The sequence below is a fragment of the Prionailurus bengalensis genome, chromosome E3, assembly GCF_016509475.1.
Source record: "Prionailurus bengalensis isolate Pbe53 chromosome E3, Fcat_Pben_1.1_paternal_pri, whole genome shotgun sequence".
Taxonomy (NCBI): Eukaryota; Metazoa; Chordata; class Mammalia; order Carnivora; family Felidae; genus Prionailurus; species Prionailurus bengalensis.
Window position 1 is genome coordinate 28,800,065 of NC_057357.1, and position 24,285 is coordinate 28,824,349.

The window sequence follows — 24,285 nt, forward strand, 5'->3', positions numbered from 1 at the left end:
GCCACCAGAAAAAGGAAATGAAAATCATGTGATGTGACAGAGGTGTTAGGTAACATGCCAGAGGTAATGCCATTGCAATACAGCCAGCATATGAAATCAACACGCTGTGTGTGTGTACCTTGAATTTAAGCAACGGTACTTATCAACTCTGTCTCACTAAAGATAAGTTGAAAAAAAAAAGCAGAAGAAATTTATGCTGAAGCATCTGTGGGTGCAATGTCAAGAGGTCTGGGATTTGCTTTGAAATTCTTCAGGGTCACCTGGCTGGTTAAGTCTGTGAAGCATGCGACTCTTGATCTCAGGGCTGTGAGTTCAAGCCCTGAGTTGGGTGTAGAGGTTACTTAAAAATAAAATCTTAGATAGATAGATAGATAGATAGATAGATAGATAGATAGATAAATAAGTTTCTTCAGCAGAGAAAGAAAGGAAGGAAGTGGGGCAGGAGAGGAGACAAGAAGATTTAGATGGACCAAGTGTGGCAAAATGTTGAATCTGGGGGAGTGCTACACACCGTTCATTATTATTATACTGTTCTCTCCCTACCTGTGTGTACGTCTGAATTTATTCATAATAAAAGGGGGTTTTATTTGCTGGCTTATTTTTTTTTTTAAGTTTATTTATTTATTGGAAGAGAGAGAGAAAGCACAAGTGGGGGAAGGGCAGAGAGAGAGAGAGGGAGGGAGAGAATCTCAAGGAGGCTCCACATGGCCAGCACGGAGCCCAACACAGGGCTTTAACCCACGAACTAACTATGAGATCATGACCTGAGGCGAAGTCAGATGCTTACCTGACTGAGCCACCCAGAAGCCCCCATTTCCTTGTTTATTTTTTTTAATAAAGCATACCAACAGAGCTGTACAACCCAATCTTAAGGCTGATCTGTGGCTGAAAATGGGGTTTCCAACATGAATGTGTTCAACACTGGTGAGAAAAACACGAAAAATACTACCGGCAGGAAAGTGGTGGGAGCGTCACAGAGCGACTAAGCGGCCGGTTTCCTCTCTTTACAGGGTCACTGTGTGGACCTTATTAACTCTGGGTGGGTCTGGGTTGGGGTTTTTCCAATGGTGGGTCAAGGCCCATCAGTGGGTTGTGAAATCAATTTAGTAAGTCCAGAGGTGCATTCTTTGAAAAAGCAGGTGAAGATAGGGCAGGGTGGAACAGACAAGATCAGAACAGGATAAAATATTTCAGAATCTTACAGAGCACCTGGCTGCATTCAATATTTGCTTTGTATGCTCAAATGTGAGTTCCTCGCCAAGAGGTAAAACGGATTCCTTTCTTTGGGCTATGAGCAAACCAGCATGAAAGCCCCCCGTGGGGGCCTCGTCGAGCCAACCGGGCACGGTGGGACGGGTCACACAGAGGGAGCGGTACAGAGGGATTTGCGTCATTTCCCCTCCTGCTTCATGTCCCCAGAGAATCCCTCCCTGACCCCCCACCCCCACCCCAGCCTCGCCTGTACCTGCACGATGCTGCTGATGACCATGGGGAGAATATTCAGGGGAAAACGGAGGATGTTGAACAAGGCCAAGGACACGAAAGCTTTCTGGGCATCCAGGATGTTGTTCTTGTTGACAGTCACGTAGACGGCAAATGTAGACAGGGCCACCTGCAAACAGAGCGTCCTTTACTGACTTGTGTCCCCTGGGCAGTGTGGTCAGGCCTGCCCCATGACAGGCCGCCAGAGGCAGGTGAAAACGCCTAAGACAGTGTCTAGAACACGGCAAGCACTCACTAAACACTCAAAGAACTAGACAGGTGAGTGACCAGGAGCTGGAAGTCGTGGCCTCCGTACCAACCTTCTCCAAAGCACACCGTACAGATATTCAGAGAATTCCTCAGGAGTGGAATCGCACCTCTGGGCTGGTGCCCCTGCAACCTTCTCTGCCGGAAACGACCTTCCATCCAGACAGTGGCCTGGCTCCTCCCGCTGACCCTCGGAGAGGCCACCCCACCCCCCTCTGCCTGAAACAACCCTGTGACTGTACCTACTGCACCTCCCGCATGTCACAGCACCTACTGCTACCTTTTACTGCAGGACTGTAGGTATTTGTTGTCGGTCTCTTGCACTACAACATGACCTCCCCCAAGTCAGGCGTGGGGTTTGTCCCGGGCAGCATTCTCGGTACCTAGGACAATCCCCAGGCAGGATACCTCCTCTCGCCATGCCTCACACGCCTGATCCGTGAAATGGGTGTGGAGGCGACAGGGAATGCCACTATTTCAAGTTCCTTCCAGCTCACAGAATTTATGATTTTATAACCCTGGGAAAGGAACATTTAAAAAAAAAAAGGGGGGGGGGATCAGGGCACCTGGGTGGCTCAGTGGACTGAGCGTCCAACTTCGGCTCAGGTCATGAACTTGAGGTTTGAGCCCGTCAGGTTCTGTGCTGTCAGCGTGGAGCCCACTGTGGATCCTCTGTTCCTCTCTCTCTCTCTGCCCGTTCCCTGCCTGCGCTCTCTCAAAACTAAGTAAAACATTAAAAAAAAAAAAGAAAAAAAAAAGAGGGGCACCTGGGTGGCTCAGTCAGTTAAGCATCCAACTGTGGCTCAGGTCGTGATCTCATGGTTCGTGGGTTTGAGCCCCATGTCGGGCTCTGTGCTGACGGCTCAGAGCCTGGAGCCTGCTTTGGATTCTGTGTCTCCCTCTCTCTCTGCCCCTCCCCCGCTCACCCTTTGTCTCTCTCTCTCTCAAAAATAAATATTAAAAAAAATTAAAAAACAAAAGGGAAAACAAAAATAACGGCCAAAGGTACCACTTTTCCCAGAAGTCAGACTTGCGTTAAGCCCCGGGGTGCCTCCTGGGATTTTACTACGCAGGCTGCAGTCCGACCAGGATGGGGCTTCAGTTGTCTGAGACAGCAGCACATTACCTCCCTGACCAGGAGAAAGGGAGGACGCCCTCAATAATCCAGGGCCGGGCTGCTCAGCTGGGGAGGGAGGCATGAGATCACCAGGGGGATTTCTGTGCCTCTCCCTTTACTGCTGGCGACACAGAATTGCCAGGTGTTGCCGGGCGAGGCCAATAACAGGTGTCCCACGAGATCACCCAGGACACGCTATCAGAAGCAATCTGGACAACCCCGGACTCTGACAGATGGACACAAGTCCCTGCCCCCCACATCAGCCCCAGGATCACAGAGCCATTAAATGCTTTCCCCGTGGGAAATAAACTGCCCAGGCCTCTGCCTTTCTAAGCTCAGAGCAGGCTGCCGGGAGCCAGGATGTCTGAGTTTGAGCCCTGTCCCTGGTGCGGCAGTGGTCCAGGGCATTTTCAGGGTGTCTGCTGCCTCATTTCTTTGCTACCTACCAGAGGGTAACACAGCTTAAAAATGAAAACCAACAGCTTTGCTGGGAATCAGCTGTGTGACCCTGTGTCACCTCCCGACTCAAGCAAGCCTCTGTTTTCCTATCTACAAAATAAGGGAATCCGGCTCGACGTGCACAGGGCTGCTGGCCGCGACAAAGCAGGCATTTAAGCAAAGTGCTTAGCACACTGCCCGGCGCACGGTAAAACGCAATATATGGCAGCTGTTTTTATTTCTGGTTACAGGACCCAGTCCAAACTCCTTGGTCCACTCTTCCAAAGAATCTATTCACCGGGCCCCAAGGGCAAGGCACTGCACAGGAGAGCTGGAGCTGGTTCCTGTTCTGGCTCTGAGACATCAACAAGCTACGTGACGCACTAGCCTCTCAGCTGAAGACGCTCTCACTCAAAATGCCCGATAGATCCACACAAAGGAACAGTATTCAGCCATAAAAAGGAATGAAGTGCTGACACGTGCTACAGTATGGATGACCCGTGAAGACACGATGCTAAATCAAAGAGAAGCCAGAACGAGCATCAAAGACCGTGTCTTATGTGATCCCAGGGACAGGAAACGTCCACAAGAGGCAAACTACAGAGACAGAAAGGAGATGAGTGGGGCGCCTGGGTGGCTCAGTGGGTCAGGCGTCCAACTCTAGATTTTGGCTCAGGTCATGATCCCACAGTTCGGGGGTTCGAGCCCCGGGTTCAGCTCCACACTGGCAGCACGGAGCCTGCTTGGGATTCTTTCTCTCCCTCTCTCTGACCGTCCTCTGCTTGCTTTCTCTTTCTCAAAATAGATAAATAAACATTAAAAAAGAAAAAAGTAGGTTAACGTGTGCTAGAGCTGGGAGAGTAGGGAGGGACTGTCAGTGACTACAGGGCTCCCTTCTGGGCTGTTAGAAATGTTCTGGAACTAGACAGTGCTGATGGTTGCACAACCTTGTGAACATATTAAACACCACTGGGTTGTATGCTTTAAAACAGTGAATTATATCTCAGCAAACAAACAAACAAACAAACAAACTAAGAACAAAAAAACCACCTCCCTAAAGTCAGTCTGCTTTACTTAGTGGAGAAGCCAAGTCTTGACTCAGGCCCCAGGGCTTGTCTGGTTTGTAAAATCCTTTCCCTGTAACTTGCCTGACCTCCTCTCCTATCCTCCGCCCACTCGTGCCATTCCAGCCCCAGTGGCCTCCATGACTATTCCCTCTATGGGGTGGGTACAGTCCTGCCACAGGGCCTTTGCATGTGCTTTTCCCTCTCCCTGGTGGGGGCCCTCACTTCCACCGGGCCTTTACTCAAGCGTCACCTCCTCAGTGAGGCGCTCAACCACCCTTTTTAAAACCACAAGCCCTCCCTACTGCTCTGTCTCGCATCTTTTTCTTTCCCGTAGCCCCACGGATTAGCGTGCTATATGGTGTATTTACTATCTGCACAAAGACAGGGAGCAACCGCACGTGGCCCATCATTCCACAGCCCTGGCTTCTCCAGGAAGTGGAGTTCATTCTTCCTCAATATTAATTGAGCACCTGCTGTGTACCGGCACCGTGTGGCGAGGAGCGAGGCAGGCTGGGCGTTCCTGAGACTCACAGTCTGGGGGAAGCAGGTGTCAACGGAGTTCTCTCCAGCAGCGGGGTATCTGGACGTGTGCGGAGGAGAGTGGGGTCAGCGCAAAGACTGGGGCTGTAGGCGAGTGGGGGGCTGGAGTGTGCCACAGCCTTGTAATGGGTGAAAGTCAAGGAGGTGAGGAGTTTTCTGCAAGCAATGAAGAACAAGGGTGCCGCCCCAAAAGCTAAGAGTGCCTCCACATTGACAAATGCAGCTCACAGGTGAGCCCATCTACTCCAGCCCAACTCCTCTTGTGTGTGTGGACCTGTGTTCTTTCTGTCTGCCCAGCATCCATTCCTGCTTGTGGTTACAATACCGCAATTTTCTTTTGGGAAACAAAATCTCTCCGAGTATCAGGACGTGACTCTGGCCATAAATGAACTGCCCCAAAGAAAACCCCATGGAGAATGCAGAGCTGAGAGACAGAGAGGGGGTCATTCCCTTTGAAATACCTAGATCCAGCCATTCCTGAAACCCCACTCATGCTCAAAACCAGCACTTTCCTATACTTTTCAATTTTGTGACTTAAAAATCCCACTTTTTTTTTTTTAACTCTAGTCAGTTGGAGTTAGGTTTCTGCCAATTGAAAAATAGTTCCTAACATGGCTTATTCAAATCTTTTACTCATTCAGGTTTTCCTCCACATTACATTTAATGAATGTGTACCACGTGCCCAGAGATACAAGCAGAGGAAAAAAAAAAAAAAAAAAAAAAGATAAGGTCCATGTATGATCCGATCAGCAGAGAATAATTGCCATATGGAATGATAATCGTCCTAACGAAGGGAGATACAGGGTAAGTAGAAGGCGAAAAGCTCATAAATCTTCTAAGACAGAAAATGCTAAATATTGACGGCTGCCTGGGGCTACTATTTTAGCAAAGTGCATTAAGCGTACATGATAGATGCCAGGCTCTGCATTTCAGAAAAACAGGCCCATTAATCCCGCCACAATGTCAGCCCTGCTCCTGTCTGACCTCCCTAGGCCTCTGTCTTCCATCAACCCTACTGGGGGGTAAACACCTCATCATTCTTGAAGCGCAGGAATTCGCCAGTGGAAAGAATAGGCCAACACCTTCCAAGAGAACCAAACGCTACATATTTCATCCTAATGTAGTCAGAGGCTTAGGTGTCTGGGCCGGGGCCACGGTCCCCAAGTGACACCCAGGCTCATCGGTTTCATGCCCAGCAACTTAATGGACTCCGCCTCTGAGAGCCCGCTGCCCCTGCCTTCCCCCATCCCCACTCCCCCGTAGTGAGTGGCAAATTCACGGTCCAGAAAAGCCAGTCCCCCTCTTAAGCATCTCCTGGGCCATGGCTTTCTGGCGGAGGCTAGGGCAGGAGACGTGAAGTGAAAAGTCAGCACATACAGGGGACAAGCTAGAAACAATACACTGGGTCAGAGGACCTGAGGACCAGAGGACCAGAACCAAGGGTCATGGGAAAAGGCTTCCCCATCCGAAGTCTAACCAAACCCACAGATTAAAAAAACCCTATCACTTACTCCCCCTGGCTGCAGATCTTTACCTATTAGAAAAAAACCAAAAAGTACAATTGAAAACGCCTTGGATTTCTTTATGATTTGCCATCACTTGTATGAAAGTAAATAAAAGAGATGCATAGGTTTAATTCCATTTATTATGTATAGTCACTGCTATGCTGATTTATGCACAGGCTTTCTGTGCACTCAAAAAAAAAAAAAAAAAAGAAAGAAGCTGAGTGACTAGGGCTGAAGAGGAAAAAGGCTGTGCCTTTCCCTGCAGACCAGCAGTTCTCAACTGGAGGGACACCTGACAAAGTCTGGAGACACCTGTGATGGTCACATTGCACAGAGCCTGACGCTATCTCACAAACTGTGAGATCATGGCCTGAGCTGAACCCAAGAGTCAGACACTTAACTGAGCCACCCAGGGGCCCCACGTCCAACTCTTGATTTTGGCTCAGTCATGATGTCGTGGTTCGAGCTGACAGCACAGAGCCTGCTTGGGATTCTGTCTCCCTCCCTCTCTGCCCCTCCCCTGCTTGCATTCTTTCTCTCTCAAAATAAGCAAAACTAAACTTAAAAAAAAATGAGTATCACCTGTGCAAAGGAGAATATTTAATAGTTACAAACACACAAACTATTTAACAGTTTAAAGGAAAAATAATCAAAAGCACACCCTATACAACCACCATCCAGTCTTCGAATACTTTTTACTTCTAAAAACCAAAGAAAGCCATCAGAGACCTGGAGAAAGTTAGGGAGACCGGAGTGTTCTGAAAGAATGAGCTGGCAGAACCTTCTAGCCCAGAAGGCTGGCGCACGTGAGCCAGAAAGGATCGAACAGAACTCGGAGTCCCAGAACAGCTAAAAGATGTCACTTCACGTGCCAACTGTAGTCAGCTGACAGCAATCACCTGGCGGGCCGCCTGGGAGAGAACCCCATGACTGGCTGGGGATGTCCAGGGTGGGCATGGGAGCGGGGGACAGGCAGGGGCCCACACGTGACAAGCCCTGTGGCCTAACCCCTTCGTGTTTCTTTTGCAAAAACCCAGAGGCAGGGAGGTAGACTGACCGGCCTCAGGGCACACCGCGAGCTGGCAGTAAAATTCAGCAGGCATCCAGACTCTAAGCCAGGGTTCCACTCCTGTTTTTGTCTGGCCCACGCGCTTAAACCATTTTACACGATTCATTTTTTTTTTAATATCAAAATAATAGTATTTTATGACCCAGGAAGATGACATGAAGTTCAAATCTCAGGGTCTATAAATACATTTTTACAGGAACACAGCCACGTCCGTTTATGGAGGTATTATGCACGGCCACACTGGCAGACGACAAGAGTTGGGGCAAACGCTGGATGGCTCAGAATGTCTACAACGTTCACCAACTGCTCCTTTGTAGAAAAGGTTTGCTCACTTCTGCTTTTTGCCAGCGTTTCTCAAACTTCAATGTGCGTACCCACCACCTGGGTGCGGGGCGGAGGTGTTCAGTAAATTCAGATCCTGTTTTAGCCCGGTCTGCAGTCGGGCCTGAGTCTCCATTTCTAATAAGCGACTTGGCGATGCTGGTGCTACTGGGCCTCGGACCACACTGTCAACAGTGGACATCTACTCCACTCCTCAAAGTGTGGACCCCAACCAAGGGCAATCGGTAACGCCAGGGAACCCATCAGCAATGCAAATACTCAGGCCCCACCCAGACCTACTGGATCTTGTTTCAACAAGCCTCCCAGGTGATTCTGATGTGGGCTCGAGTTGGATCCTCACTGCTTTCCACCCGACTGCCTCCTGGGCGAGTTCAGACTCTGGGAGACATGAAGTTGAGCCTGATGAAAAACCCAGCGTCAGAAGGAACACACTTTGACACACCCTGAAAATGCAAGACTTTCCTTAAACATTCCACCTGTGACTCGAATGAAGCTGATAATACTGTAATAGAAAAGCTTCCCATTTATGAAAACGTTGACTGCAGTTCACAGAAACCTCCCGTAAGGATATATATTCGCCAACAGGGCTGAGAAATAACAGTCATCATTAGGACAGCATTAAAATAATCATGATATAATTAAAAATATAAAGACACAAAAAAATGAAGCCGGGGGCATGATTCTTAACTATACATTTTTTAAGTTTATTTATTTTGAGAGAGACAGAGACAGTGTGAGTGTGGGAGAGGCAGAGAGAGAGGGAGAAAGAATCCTAAGCAGGCTCTGCACTGTCAGCACAGAGCCGGATGTGGGGCTTGAACTCATGAAATGGGGAGATCATGACCTGAGCTGAAGTCAGACACTCAACCCACTAAGCCACCCAGGTGCCCCTATTCTTTTTTTTTTTTTTTTTAGTGTTTATTTTGATAGAGAAAGACAGAGTGTGAGTGGGGGAGGGGCAGAGAGAGAGGGAGACACAGAATCGGAAGCAGGCTCCAGGCTCTGAGCTGTCAGCACAGAGCCCGACGTGGGACTCGAACTCATGAACTGTGAGATCATGACCTGAGCTGAAGTCAGACGCTCAACCGACTGAGCCACCCAGGCGCCTCTATTCTTAACTATTCTTTAGTGGGTTTTTTTTTTTTTTTTTTTTTTCAACGTTTATTTATTTTTTTTTTTATTTTTGGGACAGAGAGAGACAGAGCATGAACGGGGGAGGGGCAGAGAGAGAGGGAGACACAGAATCGGAAACAGGCTCCAGGCTCTGAACCATCAGCCCAGAGCCCGACGCGGGGCTCAAACTCACGGACCGCAAGATCGTGACCTGGCTGAAGTCGGGCGCTTAACCGACTGTGCCACCGAGGCGCCCCTATTCTTAACTATTCTTTTTTTAAAATTTTTTTTTTTTTCAACGTTTATTTATTTTTGGGACAGAGAGAGACAGAGCATGAATGGGGGAGGGGCAGAGAGAGAGGGAGACACAGAGTCAGAAACAGGCTCCAGGCTCTGAGCCATCAGCCCAGAGCCCGACGCGGGGCTCGAACTCACGGACCGCGAGATCGTGACCTGGCTGAAGTCGGACGCTTAACCGACTGCGCCACCCAGGCGCCCCTTAACTATTCTTAACAGTGCACTGTGCCTAAGGGGTTTCCACAGCCTATCTTTATATGGTCTCGTGGTCTAGGGGTAGAAACTTTGTCTTTAAACTTTCAAAGTTGGCCAGCCAGGGAAAGACCCATTAAAGGATTCAAGACTTGCGTATTGGAACATTCAATGCAACACGGATCATAATAGCAAAGAACAGGGACTATCCTAAAAAGTCAGCAATAAGAGATCGCTTAAGTCCACTCTGGCACATTCATGCACTGAACATCCACGCTTCATTACAACAGATGAAGCAGGGCGCCTGGGTGGCTCCATCGGTGACGCGACCAACTCTTGATTTCAGCTCAGGTCATGATCGCACAGTACATCAGTTTAAGCCCTGCATCGGGCTCTGTGCTGACAGTGTAGAGCCTGCTTGGGATTCCCACCCCCTCCCTCCCTCCCACTCTGCCCCTTCCCTGTTCATGTGTGCTCTCTCTTCCAAAATAAATAAATAGATGAAGCAGATGTGAATGCACGAAATGGTCATATCTCAAAGTACAAAAGAGGTATAGAACACTAAGTATGTATGACTCTGTGAATATATTAAAAATATTTTTTTTTTTTACCAACTACATCCACAAATATTTCTTTTCTAAAAAGACACATGAAACTGTCGCTTTGGAGGAAAGGGACAGACGGAAGGGAAGACAATATATTTTCATCTTCGGACTTTCTGAATCGTTTCACCTGTTGTTTTTACAGTGAATGACCAGTATGTGTTGAGCACCTACTATGCACTATTGTATGCACTGAGGGTGTAGCAATAAACAGAGAAGACACAGTCCCTGCCTTCCCGGAGCTGACATTCTAGTGGAGACAGACAGACAGTAAACAAGGACATTGTGCAGTGCGTCTGGCTCTGCCACCTCCACGGTTTGTGACCAGCCAGCAAGAGATCAGAAGCTGACTCTGTAATGTAGCCCAAGTGTGGCACCCAGAACCCCGCTGGGTTCAGCTGGTCTTTCTTTTTTTTTTTTTAATTTTTTTTTTCAACATTTATTTATTTTTGGGACAGAGAGAGACAGAGCATGAACGGGGGAGGGGCAGAGAGAGAGGGAGACACAGAATCGGAAACAGGCTCCAGGCTCTGAGCCATCAGCCCAGAGCCCGACGCGGGGCTCGAACTCACGGACCACGAGATCGTGACCTGGCTGAAGTTGGACGCTTAACCGACTGCGCCACCCAGGCGCCCTGGTCTGCTTTCTTAGGAAGACGCTCTCAGGGAAGGAAGCAGGGAGCCTGACTGACATTCTGGCACAAATTTCTTATCTCCTGAGCCCATCAAACAGTTCCTGAACTGGCTACTTTGGAGTGTCCCTGGGCTGGAAGCTACTGAGTGCTGTTGAATAACATAAATTTGTGGGGAGGGAGCACTTCGTGAAGGGAGTGGGAGAAGAGGGCCCTGCTAACTCATGACCTTTTAAAAATATGTAGGTTTGCAAACACAACAAAACATAAAGCGAGGGGGGCCGGGATCAGGTTGGCCTCACTCACCAGGAAAGGTGTGCAGACCCAGGTGAAGGTCCCCACGGCTGCCAGGTAGGCCGATTTCTTCAGCACCTTCAGCTCCTCCTGCCTGATGGCCAGCACCTTGTCTTTGAAGGCCAGTTCCCACGCGTACAGCTTTAGCACTTTGATCCCGTTGAGAATCTCATTCATCAGCTTAATCCGACTGTCTTTGCTCTTCATGTGGGCCACCTTTGGAGAGACAGGAGCAATCAACACCACAGCAAGGGGCTCACTTCTGGCCCTGGCCCCAGGCCATCCCAGGCCATCCCCGTCCCAGAAGGGTGGGGAATCGACTCTGAAATCCTTATGAATGCTACTCTCTTTTACACCAGAGAAAAAACTGCTTTGGATCCCTTCCGCTGGACATAGAGACACCAGTTAGATTTAGATTTGCGAAGCAGGTGTCCAGGAAAGAAGAAAGGCAGGGGTCCTACTCTGCTAATCCAAACACAAGACAGATAATGATGCTGGACTTATTTTCCCCTCCATTTTTTTAGCTTCTTTACTGGGCCATACCACTGTTAAATGCTAATACCATCTGGCATTTTCCAGATGCATCTGACATGCACCTAGTCACTGAAGGCTCTCAAGAACCTATCATGAGTGCCGTGGTCAGTCCTGGGTCACAGATGAGGACGCTTCTTTTTTTTGTCACGTGAAGCAGAAGCCAGTGACTGAAGTGGTTTCAAGGGAGGGCCGTAGGGACAGAGCCTCTTCACTGTTTAACCTATTCCCACCCGCACCTGCTGAGGCCTCTTTCCAACAGGACCCAGGTCCTGGGATGCATCTCTCCTACTGTGTCATCGGTGTGGCCAAGCGCTCTCAGCTGAAATCCCACAGGCACATCATAAATAGCCATCAATAGGGGATGAGAGACAAAAACCTCGACCCCTCTCTGTTTCGGACCATCTCGCACCAGCTCGGGAGAATGAAGTCAGGCTCCACACTACGCCACAGAAAGATCCCTGAGACGCGGTGACAAATGCTAAAACCGTGCTGGCCAAATGGGTCGGTGTATAAACATATATGATGGTAATCACACAAAACACACACACACAAAACACACCAGACCCAACTAGATAATGAGATCTCTCTATAAATACACGTAAAGTTCTAGAAGGCTTTGCTTTGGTGTGTTCACTGGGACTGAGGGAGCAGGGAAGGGGGCATTCCCTTTTAATCTACACACTGTGTATCCACTGAACATCTTTTATAAGGAAAAGGCATGCGCTGTTGTTACTTGGATGTTTTAAAAGTTAAAAAGCATTTCTGAAAACAGTGGAAGGGCTCGCATAAGGTAATGGGCGGCGGGGAGTCAAGGTTAGTTTTTATTCCACTCTTGAAAATGCACATGAAACACATAAATGACTAAATTCCGTGGGAAATAAGGAATTCTCGGAGGCCCACGGATGTGATTTTCGTCACTGGCCTGTGAGGCCTAACTATTTTGGGAGTTCTCAACCTTGGCTGTCCGTTGTCATCACTCTGGAAGCTTCAAGAACTGATGCCCAGGCTTTATCCATATTAGGTGAATCAGAATCCCGGAAAAAGAGCCCAGGCATCAGCATTTGCGAGAACTCCTCGGGGGATCCCAGCAGGGATGTGAGGCTGAGAACCCCTGGGCCTGGGCAGAAAGAACTCGGCTAAAATCCAAATGGAAAGGCGTCCAGCAAGGGCCTCCGCGTGGGGCCCTATGGAGGCAGACACCCTACCTGGTAGGTCTTGGTTTTCATGGCCATCACAGCGTTGACGGGAACCATTAAGATCATCACAGCCACTCCGGCCAGGACGGAGGGGCCCAGATTCTAAGGACGGAAGAGAACACAGGCCTTCAACACAGGGCTTTCCAGCTGAGCCCCTTCACAGGGACTCCGCAGACCTGGCCCAGGGCATTCAGGACAAGTGTGTCACTTTTACCCCGTGACGGGCTGTTAGGAACTTGCAGATTTATTCCTGAGCATCTCTTGGGGTCCCACAACCCCTTTAAGAGCATGCAGGTCCCTTATCTGAAACCCTGCGGTCCAGAGGAGCTTCGCAAATTAGAACTCTTTCGGAAGGTATCGAGACGTTAAGCAGCAGAGAGTTAACACAGCCAGCCCGGCGCTTTATCTTGTTTAAAGGCCTGCTTTACAAATTTGGCCCCTGGCTGGGATCTGGGAGCTTGGATCTGGAGAGGGTTACCAGCATTCTCAGGACTGGTAAGAGGGGCTCACCGGGCCTCAACTCTGTACAAACGATATGGTTTATGCAGAACCGCCCCCCCCCCCCTTTGCCTTCTGGGAGTCTGCAAGTTTGTGCCAGGCAGAATCTGCCTATGTGACCAGCCCCCGATAAAAACCCTGGGCGTCGGGTCTCTATCAAGCCTCCCTGGCTGGTAACATTTCACACGTTGTCAGAACTTGCTGCTGGGGAACTGAGTGCATCCTGTGTAACTCTGATGGGAGAGGACTCTTGGAAGTCTGTACCTGCTTCCCCCAGACTCCGCCCCCTGTGCCTTTACCCTCTGCTCATCCTGCTGTACAAATCAGGGCCATGAGTCTTCCTAGCAACTCGTCAGCCTGGCGGGGTCTTGGGGACCGCTGACACCCGCGTGTCCCTACGTGCCCAATGGGGCCCTGGCAGTGCCCTCCCTAATCAAATACAGTGATTTTTCCAGCATCAAAACCAGAGTATTCACACTGAGAGAAATCATCAAGATCATAAGTACTTCACATCAGTTCAAGTAAGGTTTTGGCACCAAATGAATTAAGGAAAACTTTCAGAGCTTCTGGATTTGGGGATTTGTAGATAAGAGGCGGCAGACTTGTTCTGTTATCACAATTGCAGATAAGGGATCGACAGCCAGATTAAGAGGTCAGGATAAGCCACAGATCTACATCTTGTACCTTCTACACCTAAAGAGAAACAGCTTGAGAAACTGGCCCAGTGCACATGTACTCAGCAGCTACACACAGATGGAGCCAGAGGGTGATGTGATTTTTTTTTTTTCCCCATTCGGCATTTGGAAAACCAGGAGCGTTAGTCTCTTCCAAAATGCTCAGGGACAACAGTCCTCGTCTCCCCAAAAATGCTGCTGTTGCTCCAGACGGTTTGTGACGTATCTCCGTCCAGGGACGATTAATCCACCTTTGAGAATGAAGGTGATTTCTACCACCCACCTAAAGCATTCAGAATGAACTCTGACAGCAAATAGTAATGAAAAGACACTGGGCAGATCTATATACCATGCACTGTTCTCTGAACATCACCTGCTTTGATTCATTCCTTGGTCCCAACATCCCTGTGATGAGAGGTACCGTTACCATCACCAATTTCCAAAGGAGTGACATTAAGTAACAAGGTCACAAAGCTGACGACGATGGAAGAGGCAAGGTTTGAACCCAAGCAGTCTGACTCCTGAGCTCACTCCAGCATCGCTATCCTATACAGTGTTTGTGATGGTCAAACAGAAATCCTATTTTCTTTCTTTCTTTTTTAATGTCTTTTTGTTTTTGAGAGAAAAGGACACAGAGAGGGAGCAGGGGAGGGACAGAGAGAGAGGGAAACACGATTTGAAGCAGGCTCCAGGCTCCGAGCTGTCAGCACAGAGACTGACATGGGGCTTGAACTCACGAACTGTGAGACCAGGACCTGAGCCGAAGTCAGACGCTCAACCGACTGAGCCACCCAGGCACCCCGAGAAATCCTATTTTCTATCTAAACTAGTAACTCCCAACCAGGGAAGAATTTTTCCCAGGACACATGAGGCCATGTCTGGAGACATCTGAGTCCCAAGCGGCGTGGGGGTGGGGGTGGGGGTGCGGAGAGAGATTCGTGTTGCTGGTATTTTGTGCAAAGAGGCCAGGGACTCTGCTCGACGATCCTGCAGTCCACAGGCTAGTCCCCCAACAAGAAAAAATGATCTGACCCCAAATGTCAATAGCACATTCAGCAACCCTCATCTGAAACAAAACCATTTTCCTCATGCTTTATAAATCAGCCCTGAAGGCCAATTCTAAAAGATGTGCTCCAGAAATATCTCACCCAGGGCTGTGCTTTCTGGGGAGGTGGATACCCCAAGATGTAGGCCCAAAAAGACATTTAGATTCTGGTATTTACTTCTAAGTTTCATTACCAGAAACAATTTATAATCCCTCATCTGCTCCATAAACAGACCAAAAAAATGTAAACTATAGTCATATCAACAGATAATTCACTGTGCACCTATTAGGCACCAGGGCCCTGTGGGACTGCAGTCGTGGGAAATAAAAAATAAGACAGAAAGAAGGACACCGAGCCTGTGAGTAACCGACACATTTATCAGGAGAGGAGGGGCTGGTACACTGAGCAGCAAATGACTATTCCAGAATGTAACATCACAGGAACTCCTATACTAAAGTTAGTGGGTTTAAAAAAAGGAAGAAATTAGGGGCGCCTGGGTGGCTCGGTTGGTTGGGCGTCCGACTTCGGCTCAGGTCATGATCTCACGGTCCGTGAGTTCGAGCCCCGTGTCAGGCTCTGTGCTGGCAGCTCAGAGCCTGGAGCCCGTTTCAGATTCTGTGTCTCACTCTCTCTCTGCCCCTCCCCTGTTCATGCTCTGTCTCTCTGTCTCAAAAATAAATAAACATTAAAAAAAAAATTAAAAAAAAAAAAAGGAAGAAATTTGTCTCATCGAGAACGAAAAGGAATTAGTGGTGGGGTGCCTGGGTGGCTCAGTCGGTAAAGCGTTAACTTCAACTCACGTCACCATCTCATGGTTCTTGAGTTCAAGCCCCATGTTGGGCTCTGTGCTGACAGCTCGGAGCCTGCTTCAGATTCTGTGTCTCCCTCTCTCTCTGCCCCTCCCCTGCTCACCTCTCTTTCTCTCTCTCAAAAATAAAATAAACATTAAAACAATTTAAAGAAAAAAACAAGGAATTAGGGGATGTGGCAGTTGCCACAGCCTTAAACGATGGGTAGGACTTCATCCTTAGCAAAGAAAGAGGGAAAGGAATTCCTGGCAGAAGAAAAGGCTCAGAGGTGACAAAGAATAAGGCAGGGGTTAGGCTACGAGCATCTCATCAACTTAAGTGCTCCATGAAACTCTGGCTGAGGCAAGGAGGAATGCAATATTCTCTTTTCTTGGACACCATTCTCAGTAAAGAGGATATAAACCTAAAGGGATAGAAGCCATTGAGGGAAATCCCATTGAGAACAAAGTCAACTCAAAGGGAAATAGGGCCAAGAAATGATGAGAAGGGTGAGACTGAGTCCTCATGGCACTGCTTGAACTCCTGGATCCATCCATGCCTGAAGCCATACTCTGTACTCTGCACTCTGCAGTTGCATGCACCCACAAAATTCCCTTTATTTGCCTAGACTGTTTTAAAACCCATTTCTCTTCCTTGCAACTCAGAGAATCTTGACCAACACAGATTAGGACTAGTGAATAAAGGGAATGTGGTTAGTGTTTGGGAGGATACAGTAGGAGACATACGGTGTGTATGTTGTGAGGTTACTAATTACATGCACTGTCAAGAAAAGACAAACGCAAACAACTGTCATGCCACCAAAAAAAAAAGGGCATAAACCCAGGGACCAAGGGAGGGGATAAGATATCCAGCAATTGTCTAACAGGCCAGAAAGTAAAACGTGAATGACGGCAAGGAATACAGAGGTTCTGCTTACGAACACCCACTCCCTCACCCCCCGCCGCCCACATGTGGCGGTCCCTCCCTCTGCACCACGCGAATGACGTCAAACACACACCAGCCACAGGAGGTAGAGGGCAAGGACGACCTGCAGAGGGGCTGACCAGATCATGTTGATGTACGTGGCCAGGTCCATGAACCTCTGGGCGTCCACGGACATGAGGTTGACGATCTCCCCGACCGTGGAAGACCTTCTGGCTGAATTGGTGATCACCAAGGCCTGCAGGACAGAGAGGAAGAAGGTGAGTGAGGCAGGAGACGGCCCGGGGCTCTCCCTCCAGGCCCCTGCGAAGGAAGAAGACAGCTCAAGAGTGGAAAGCCCACTCTCTTTTCTCCTCCCTCGCTGCCTCGTCTGTCCCATCGCAAAGTTCCCGCTGTTACCAATGACATTCACTGCCTCGCCCTGACTTCTTCAACATGGAAAGGACCCCAGAGATGGCCTCAACCAGGGCCTCACACACTTCAGGGTGCACACACATCACCCGCGAAGTTACTTACAGTGTGGTTTCAGATTTGGTAGGACGGCGATGGAACCTGGGGCTATGCATTTCTTACAAGCTCCCAGATGATGCAGATGCCGTTCGTCTGCAGAGAACACTCAAGGAGCAAGGTCAGGGTCAGGGCTTCTCAACTGTGGCATTACTGACATTTGAAGGTGGGTATTTCTCTGTGGGACCAACCTGTGCGTTGTGGGGTGTTCACCACATCCCCTAGATGGCCTCTACCCACTAGATGGCCCCACTCCCAGTTAAGAGAACCAAAATTGTCTCCATATATTTTCCAAACATCTCCTGGAAGGATAAAATTATCCTGGTTCTCAAACATGGTTTCACACTATTACCTGGGGAGTTTAAAAAACACTGGTGCCCAGGTCCCACCCAAAATCAGAGATCCTGATTTTGTTTGTCGGTGGTGTAGCCTGGGGACCAGGGGTTTTGGAAGGTCTCCAGGGGAGTCTAACTTACAGACAGGGCTGAGAACCAATGACCAGTCCACGGTTCCTGACTGTCTCCTAGGCAGTCTCTTGTCAACCCTGCTCAAGCAGTGTCTTTGCCCCAGAAGCTAAGAAATGAAGGAACCAAGAAATTCCTTTAAAGCCGGATGTACAGGGGCGCCTGGGTGGCTCTGTCGGTTAAGCATCCAAGATCAGCTCGGCTCATGATCTCAGAGTTCCTGGGTTTGAGCCCCGCATCGGGCTCTGTGCTGACACCGCACAGCCTGCTTGGAATTCTCTCTCTCTTCTCTGTCCTTCCCCAACTTGCGCGCACTGTCTCGCTCTCTCTCTCACCCATAAATTAATTAAAAAACAAAAACAAAACCAGCTGGCTGTGTACAAATCCTATGTATTCCACTATCGAGGGAAAGGACCTCCTGCTCAGTGCAAATGGAGAGTTAGAAGCAGCCCAGAGTATCAACAGCAGAGACAGGATGTGAACCCGGATTTTCCCACGTCAGGTGCCACCTAAGAAATTCAGCTACCCAGGCGCCTAGGTGGCTCAGTCGGTTAAGCGTCCGACCCTGGGTTTCGCCTCAGGTCACAACCTCACTGTTTTGTGAGTTCAAGCTCCGCGTCAGGCTCTGTGCTGACAGTGCGGGGCCTGCTCCAGCTTCTCTCTCTCTGCCCCTCCCCTGCCCACATTGCTTTGGTCTCTTTCAAAATAACTAAGTAAACTTAAAAAATTTGAAAAATAACAAGAAACCCAGCTGCCCGTGGCCGACACGGCCCCAAGCAGATGCCCCACACCCACGGCTGAAATCAGCTTTGCTAAGGTCTCGTGCCTGATGGGTCAGTCCCCGCCACGCGTGGTCACGGGGGCCACCCTCACGCTGCCGCTCCAGAAGCCGGGCTCGGCATCCCCACGGTGGTCCTGGGAGGGGCGGGGGAGGGGGGTGACCAGGCCAAGCCCCCCCCCCCCCCCCCCCCCCCCCGACCCGGCGGGCCCGTGCACCAGGCCTGGCCTCACCCACCTTCCGGTAGACGGCCCCGATGACTGCCGTCTTGATCCTCATGCCGCTGACGAAGCAGATGTGGAAATACTGGTGCAGCACGAGGGTCTGGAGGCAGGCGCTGATGAACAGCAGCGCCGTGTAGAAATAGCCCTGCCAGTCCGGGGCCTTCGTGTCGTTCACGAAGTTGATGAGCAATCTGCGGGGCGAGGAAAGAATGCCTTGACCGTGACGCACGCGGCAGGGACTTCAGCATCTCGACCGTGTCCGGTCCGGGCCGGGCGGGGCGGGCGCTATTCCTTAGAGCCGGGGCGGTGACGGGGCTGCGCGGGTGGCCTGAACCTGCTCCCGACGGCGCGCCCCGCGCCTCTAGTCTCATCACCGGACAGTCACCCAGAGGTGACCAAACAGAGACTGTGAGAGGCGGCGTTAGCAAAGCGGAGAGAAGGGACATGTGGCCCCAAAGAGACAGAAAGAGACAGGTAAACAGAGAGAGCAGAGAAGGGAGCTCCTCTCTGACTTTCTGCTTTCAGGCTGCAGTGCGACACGATCTGGCTCATCCTCTTGTCCTTGGTTTCCACAGATAATCCTCTCTCTTGCCTCTTTCGGCTTCAGGGAAGCCTGGTACGTTTCTGTTCCTTGCAACCAAAGTGGCCTCAGCTTGGATGGTGTTTGAGCAAAGCATGAGGCAAAGCGGGTCAGGGCAGAGAGGCTTGGCTTCAAGCCCACGGGGCCAGGTCACGTGACCCCAAGGCTGAGGTTAGGGTACCGTAAGTGAAAGGTCAAGGACACAAAGACTCATGCAGCGGGCAGGGAAGGGGTCTTACTTTAAGATCTCCGGGCCGGCAAACATCATCAAGTCATGGAGGGCCTTGAATAAGAAGCTCATGAGGAAGTAGGGCCCGAAGGTCTTGTATAACACCTTGAACAGAGACGGCTCCCGGCCCTTCTGAGGGGACTTGACAATCAAAACCTCAGCCTCCTCGTTCACGTCCACCTGGGAGCTCCCTTTCGGCTTGGCGGGATCCTTGGAGGAGTACGCGATCTTCGCCTGCTGCCTGGAACACAAGGAGCGTGGAGCGGTTCTGGGGTCTTCCTGAAACCGGGCCAGCCAGCCGGGGGGAGAGCCAGGGCACCCCACCCCCTCGGGGGCGCCCAGCCAAAGAAAACCAGTCACGGCAGAAAGGCGGCCGAACATGCTGGTTAGGAGTACAGATGCAGGCTCCTGGCCAGCCAGCTCTGTGACTTCGAGGTCAAGTGGCTTCACCATTTTAGGCCTTAGTTTCCTCATCTGCTAAATGGGGACACAGGGACGAGTCTACCCCACAGGGCTGTTGGGAAAATTCAGTGTGTTCATATACGTGAAAGGCACTGAAAAGTGCCAGCCCCACCGTGACGTACAGATTCTATGCAATCTCTGATCAGAATCCAAGTTGACTGACAAGCAGATTCTAAAATTCATATAAAAACTTGAGGGACCGAGGACAGCCTTTAAAAAGGAAATCAAAATTGGAGAATGCACACTTCCCGATTTCAAAACTTAATCAAGATAGGCATAAACACACACACACACACACACACACACACACACACACACACACACACACACGGAGCCACAGACACACACATTATCAGTGGAACCAGAAATAAACCTGACTGATTTAGGGTATTCACAGTGTCAAGACTGTTCAACGGAAAAAGAATAATCTTTTCAACTGGTGGCACGGGGAAACCAGACAGCCACGCAAAAGAAGGAAGGTGGACCCTTAGTTCATTCCACGTACAAAAATCAACTCGAAATGGGTCACAAAGACCTAAACACAGAGCTACGACTATAAAAATTCTTAGAAGGAAACATGTGAAAATCTTCATGACCTTGTATTTGGCAATGGATTCTGAAAAATGACACAAAACGCAGAAGCAAAAGAAAAAAAAGATAAACTAGATGTGGTCAAAATTAAACACGTTGGGGGTGCCTGGGTGGCTCGGTTGGTTGAGCGTCTGACTCTTGATTTTGGCTCGGGTCATGCTCTCCGGGCCGTGAAATCGAGCTCCACAATGGGCACGGAGCCTGCTTACAATTCTTTCTCTCCCTCTTCCTCTGCCCCTCCCGCGCTCGTGCATGCTCACTCGCGTGCGCATGCATTCTCTCTCTCTCCCTCTCAAATAAAACATTCAAAAACATGTTGTGCTTCAAAAGACACAATTAGGAAAGTGAAGAGACAACCCACAGAATGAGAGAAAATACTTGCAAAGGGAATATCTGATAAAGGACTTGTAACCGAGCATGTAAAGAACTCTTACTACACAATAAGGAAAAAAAAACCCCAATTTCAAAAAAGACAAAGAAGATACGCAAATGACCATGAATTGCTGCTTGATGTCATTAGTCATCCGGGTAACACAAACCAAAACCACAGTAAAGATATTACTTCACGTCCACTCGGTGGATCATCAGAAAGTCATATAATGCCGAGTGTCTGCAACCATGTGAGAAACTGGAACCCTCACATTCACCCCGGTGGAGTCCCCTCCTACTCAGAAGAGGACAGAGCAGAAACAGTAGAGTGCGGGCCACTTCCGAGATCAGGTCATGGCAAACACAGTGGCTTCCGTCTTGCCCTCTCTTGCATTGTTCACTCTGGGCAAAGCCAAGTACCACAGGAGGAGGAAATGGGGGAAGATCCCATGGTGAGACGCTGCAAAGAGCCAGCACTGACTTGCCAGCCACACGCAAACTAAAAGCAGGGCCTACAGCCCCAGTCAAGCCTTCAGATGATGTGGCCCCAGCTGACCTGCCGAGCACAACCTCCAGAGATGCTGGGCCGGGACCAGCCTGCTAGCCCACGACTGGATCCTTAACCCAGAGAAGCCGTGTGAGATCGTAAACGCTGGCTCTCACCTTCAGCTGCTACGCACGGGGAAATACGTTACACAGCGAGAGACACACAGCCCAGCTCCCATCTCCCAAATTACAGTCAGGGCAACACATTCCAATGGCCCGACGTGGGCTCCACCCCGAAATACACGGCGCATCCTCACCCAACCCAACTTTTGTGATTTGCGAACTCCTTCCATGGCGGGAGGGCACTGAACAGCGCTCAACTGCAGAGGACTCGCATTTGTCACATCTATGCCACATCTGACCATTTATATACCACCTGCCGCTTTCTGCTGGAGACCACAGCCCTCCAACCCGCCCTGGCTGGCTCCCCACCTCCCAACCCCCAGGAAAGGGCCAGAAACATGGGAATCTCCTCCATGCCCCTGGGTTGACCAGGCGCGGGTCCTGTCCGTCTCCCTCCTGGGATGTGTGCGGACATCCATCCACCCTTTCCATGTGCACGGCCTCTGGCCCATGCAAGCGACCACCCCCCGGGCCTCCTCCCTGCTCGCTCATTTCCTCCCACTCTCGTTCCCTGACAACCAAGTCCCTGCACAGCAGCCAGAGGGACCTTCCTGATAACAGATCATCCCCTGACAGCTTCCACTGCACCCAGAATAAAACCTAAACTCTGGTGAAACTGCGGTAACCAATTACCACAAACTTCGTGGCTTAACGCAATACAAATTTATTGCCTCGTGGTTCGGGGGGAGGGGGTCAGAAATCTAAAGGGGGGGCCCACAAGGTGGCCTTCCTTCTAGAGGCTCTAGGGGAGAATCTGTTGCCTGGTCTTTTCCAGCTTCCAGAAGCCACCTAGATTCCTCTGGTTTGTGGCCCCTTCCTCCAATTCAAAGCCAACTACAGACCATCCTCTCTTTCTCTCTCCCTGACATCCTGCCTCCTTTTACAAGGACCCTGGGGATCCTATCAGGCCAAGTCCCTTTGCCGTGTAAGGGTTTGGGGATCAGGACACGGACATCTTTGCAGGGGAGATATATCCCTCCACCAACCCCGTTGTCAATGTCACCACACAAGGTCTTTCCTGCTCCCTTTACTGACCGCCCCCAAAGCTGGGATTCCAGCTAGGAGTTTCAGAATTTTCTTTAGCACACGCAGGCGTCCTTGGCAAGGAAGACAAGAGGGCCAGGCAGACAGGAAGGGAGTGGCTCGGCCCTCTCCATTCATTCTCTGCACCACTTCCTAAGCAGGACCTGACCCTGGGCCTGTGTGGGCTGCTGGTGACCCAGGGCTGTTTCCGGTGGCCAAGAGACAGGTGCCAAAGGGTCAGGGAGAAGGTCTTGGGCAGGCAGAGAAGGAGGAAAGCTCAGGGCCGGGTGGGAGAGGTCAAGGACAGTGGGAACGATCAGCGAAGGCCAAGCCAAGAAAGAAAACTATCCAGCCAAAAAAGAGGCCCACAGAGGAAGCGGGCACTCCAGGAGGGGAGAGGAAGCAAGTAGGGCATCTGTGAGCTCAGGCTGGGAGGGGAAAGGAAAGTTGGAAGGGAAAGGTCTGAGTCAGGAGAAAACTAACTGCCCAGGAGCAGGGGAACCGAAAGGGGTGGAGAGGCTGAAGGCTCAGAAGAAAAGGGGACTTTCTCTGTGGATCAGATTCCAGTGTAGGCAGAGATGCCCATCAGTCACTCATCCACTAATGAACTAAACACATAGCTCTGGGCCAACCACTGGAGACAGCCCCACAGAGCCTCATGAGAAAAAAGGATTAGCAATCATGACTTCTCAAGACTGTGTGAGGGGTGCTATCACGGGGGGCTTCCCGGAGGTGACGTCAAAACACAGACACACAGGATGAGAGAATGGGGAGAAGAGGATGGGCAAGGCCTGGAGCTAAGGATTTGAAATGAGGTTTGGCAGCCCTTCCCAGAACACCAAGAACTTCAGGGTAATCTGAACGGGACAGGGAGCAAGCAGCCTCACTGGGGCTGGAATCAGCCAAAGAGCAATGAGGAGCTACAGATGACTTTGTCATTCATCTTCAAGGCTTCAGGAGAGGCCACATCTCAAACTTAAAACAGTCTCAGCTCAGGGCTCCTGGGTGGCTCAGTCGGTTAAGCGTCGGACTTCAGATCAAGCCATGATCTGGCAGTTCGTGAGTTCGAGCCCCATGTTGGGCTCTGTGCTGACTGCTCAGAGCCTGGAGGCTGCTTCGGATTCTGGGTCTCCCTGTCCCCCCGCTCATGCTCGCTCACTCTCTCTCGAAAATAAACAGTAAAAGAAAAAAAAAAGTCTTAGCTGGATTAAAATTTGCACATTTTCTGGATGTACTCTGAACATGGTGTTTGACCTGTAATAAATTCCCAAACGAACACAGAAGGGCAGACTACCTACAACCACAGGGAACGGATTTTGCAAACCTAACGCACATACTCACTCAGAGGGAACATTACACAGAACAGTAGTTCTGGAAACCACAATGGGCGTGGGAAACACCTGCACAGCCCCTCGAAACTTGTAGCCCAGGCAGGATTTCAAATGTGTTGTTTACGAATCCAAATGACTCAAGATCTTTCCCCTACTCTCCTACCCTTTTCTAGTTTTCTGTTTCTTGAATGCTTTCGGTTCCTCAAAACCAGAGGTTCTCAAAGAGAGGGTTGTTTTGCAAATTCCACATTCTCGGTCAATGATGGAGCCAGACAGCAGAGCTTCTGTGACGGACAGAACTTCAGTCCCCCGCCACCCCCCAAAAAAAGATCCCAACAGCAATGCATGTAGCTTGAAGAGCTTGCCTGAAATGACCTAAGCCCGGAATCTAACTCTGTTTTTAGACATAAATCCATATTGTGTA

General features: G+C 50.1%; 1 protein-coding gene across 2 annotated transcripts in view; it reads right to left on the minus strand.

Annotated features, from left to right (window-relative positions):
- Positions 1–24,285, minus strand: part of ABCC1 (ATP binding cassette subfamily C member 1) — a 140,853-nt gene that overhangs the window by 50,274 nt on the left and 66,294 nt on the right. For both annotated transcript variants that reach the window (XM_043560445.1, XM_043560446.1), the window contains exons 8-13: positions 19,427–19,657; positions 18,621–18,798; positions 16,711–16,872; positions 12,696–12,788; positions 10,969–11,172; positions 1,466–1,612 (exon numbers count right to left, since the gene is read on the minus strand). In XM_043560445.1, the coding sequence (XP_043416380.1) occupies positions 1,466–1,612; positions 10,969–11,172; positions 12,696–12,788; positions 16,711–16,872; positions 18,621–18,798; positions 19,427–19,657 (1,015 nt within the window). The remainder of the gene's footprint in view (positions 1–1,465; positions 1,613–10,968; positions 11,173–12,695; positions 12,789–16,710; positions 16,873–18,620; positions 18,799–19,426; positions 19,658–24,285) is intronic.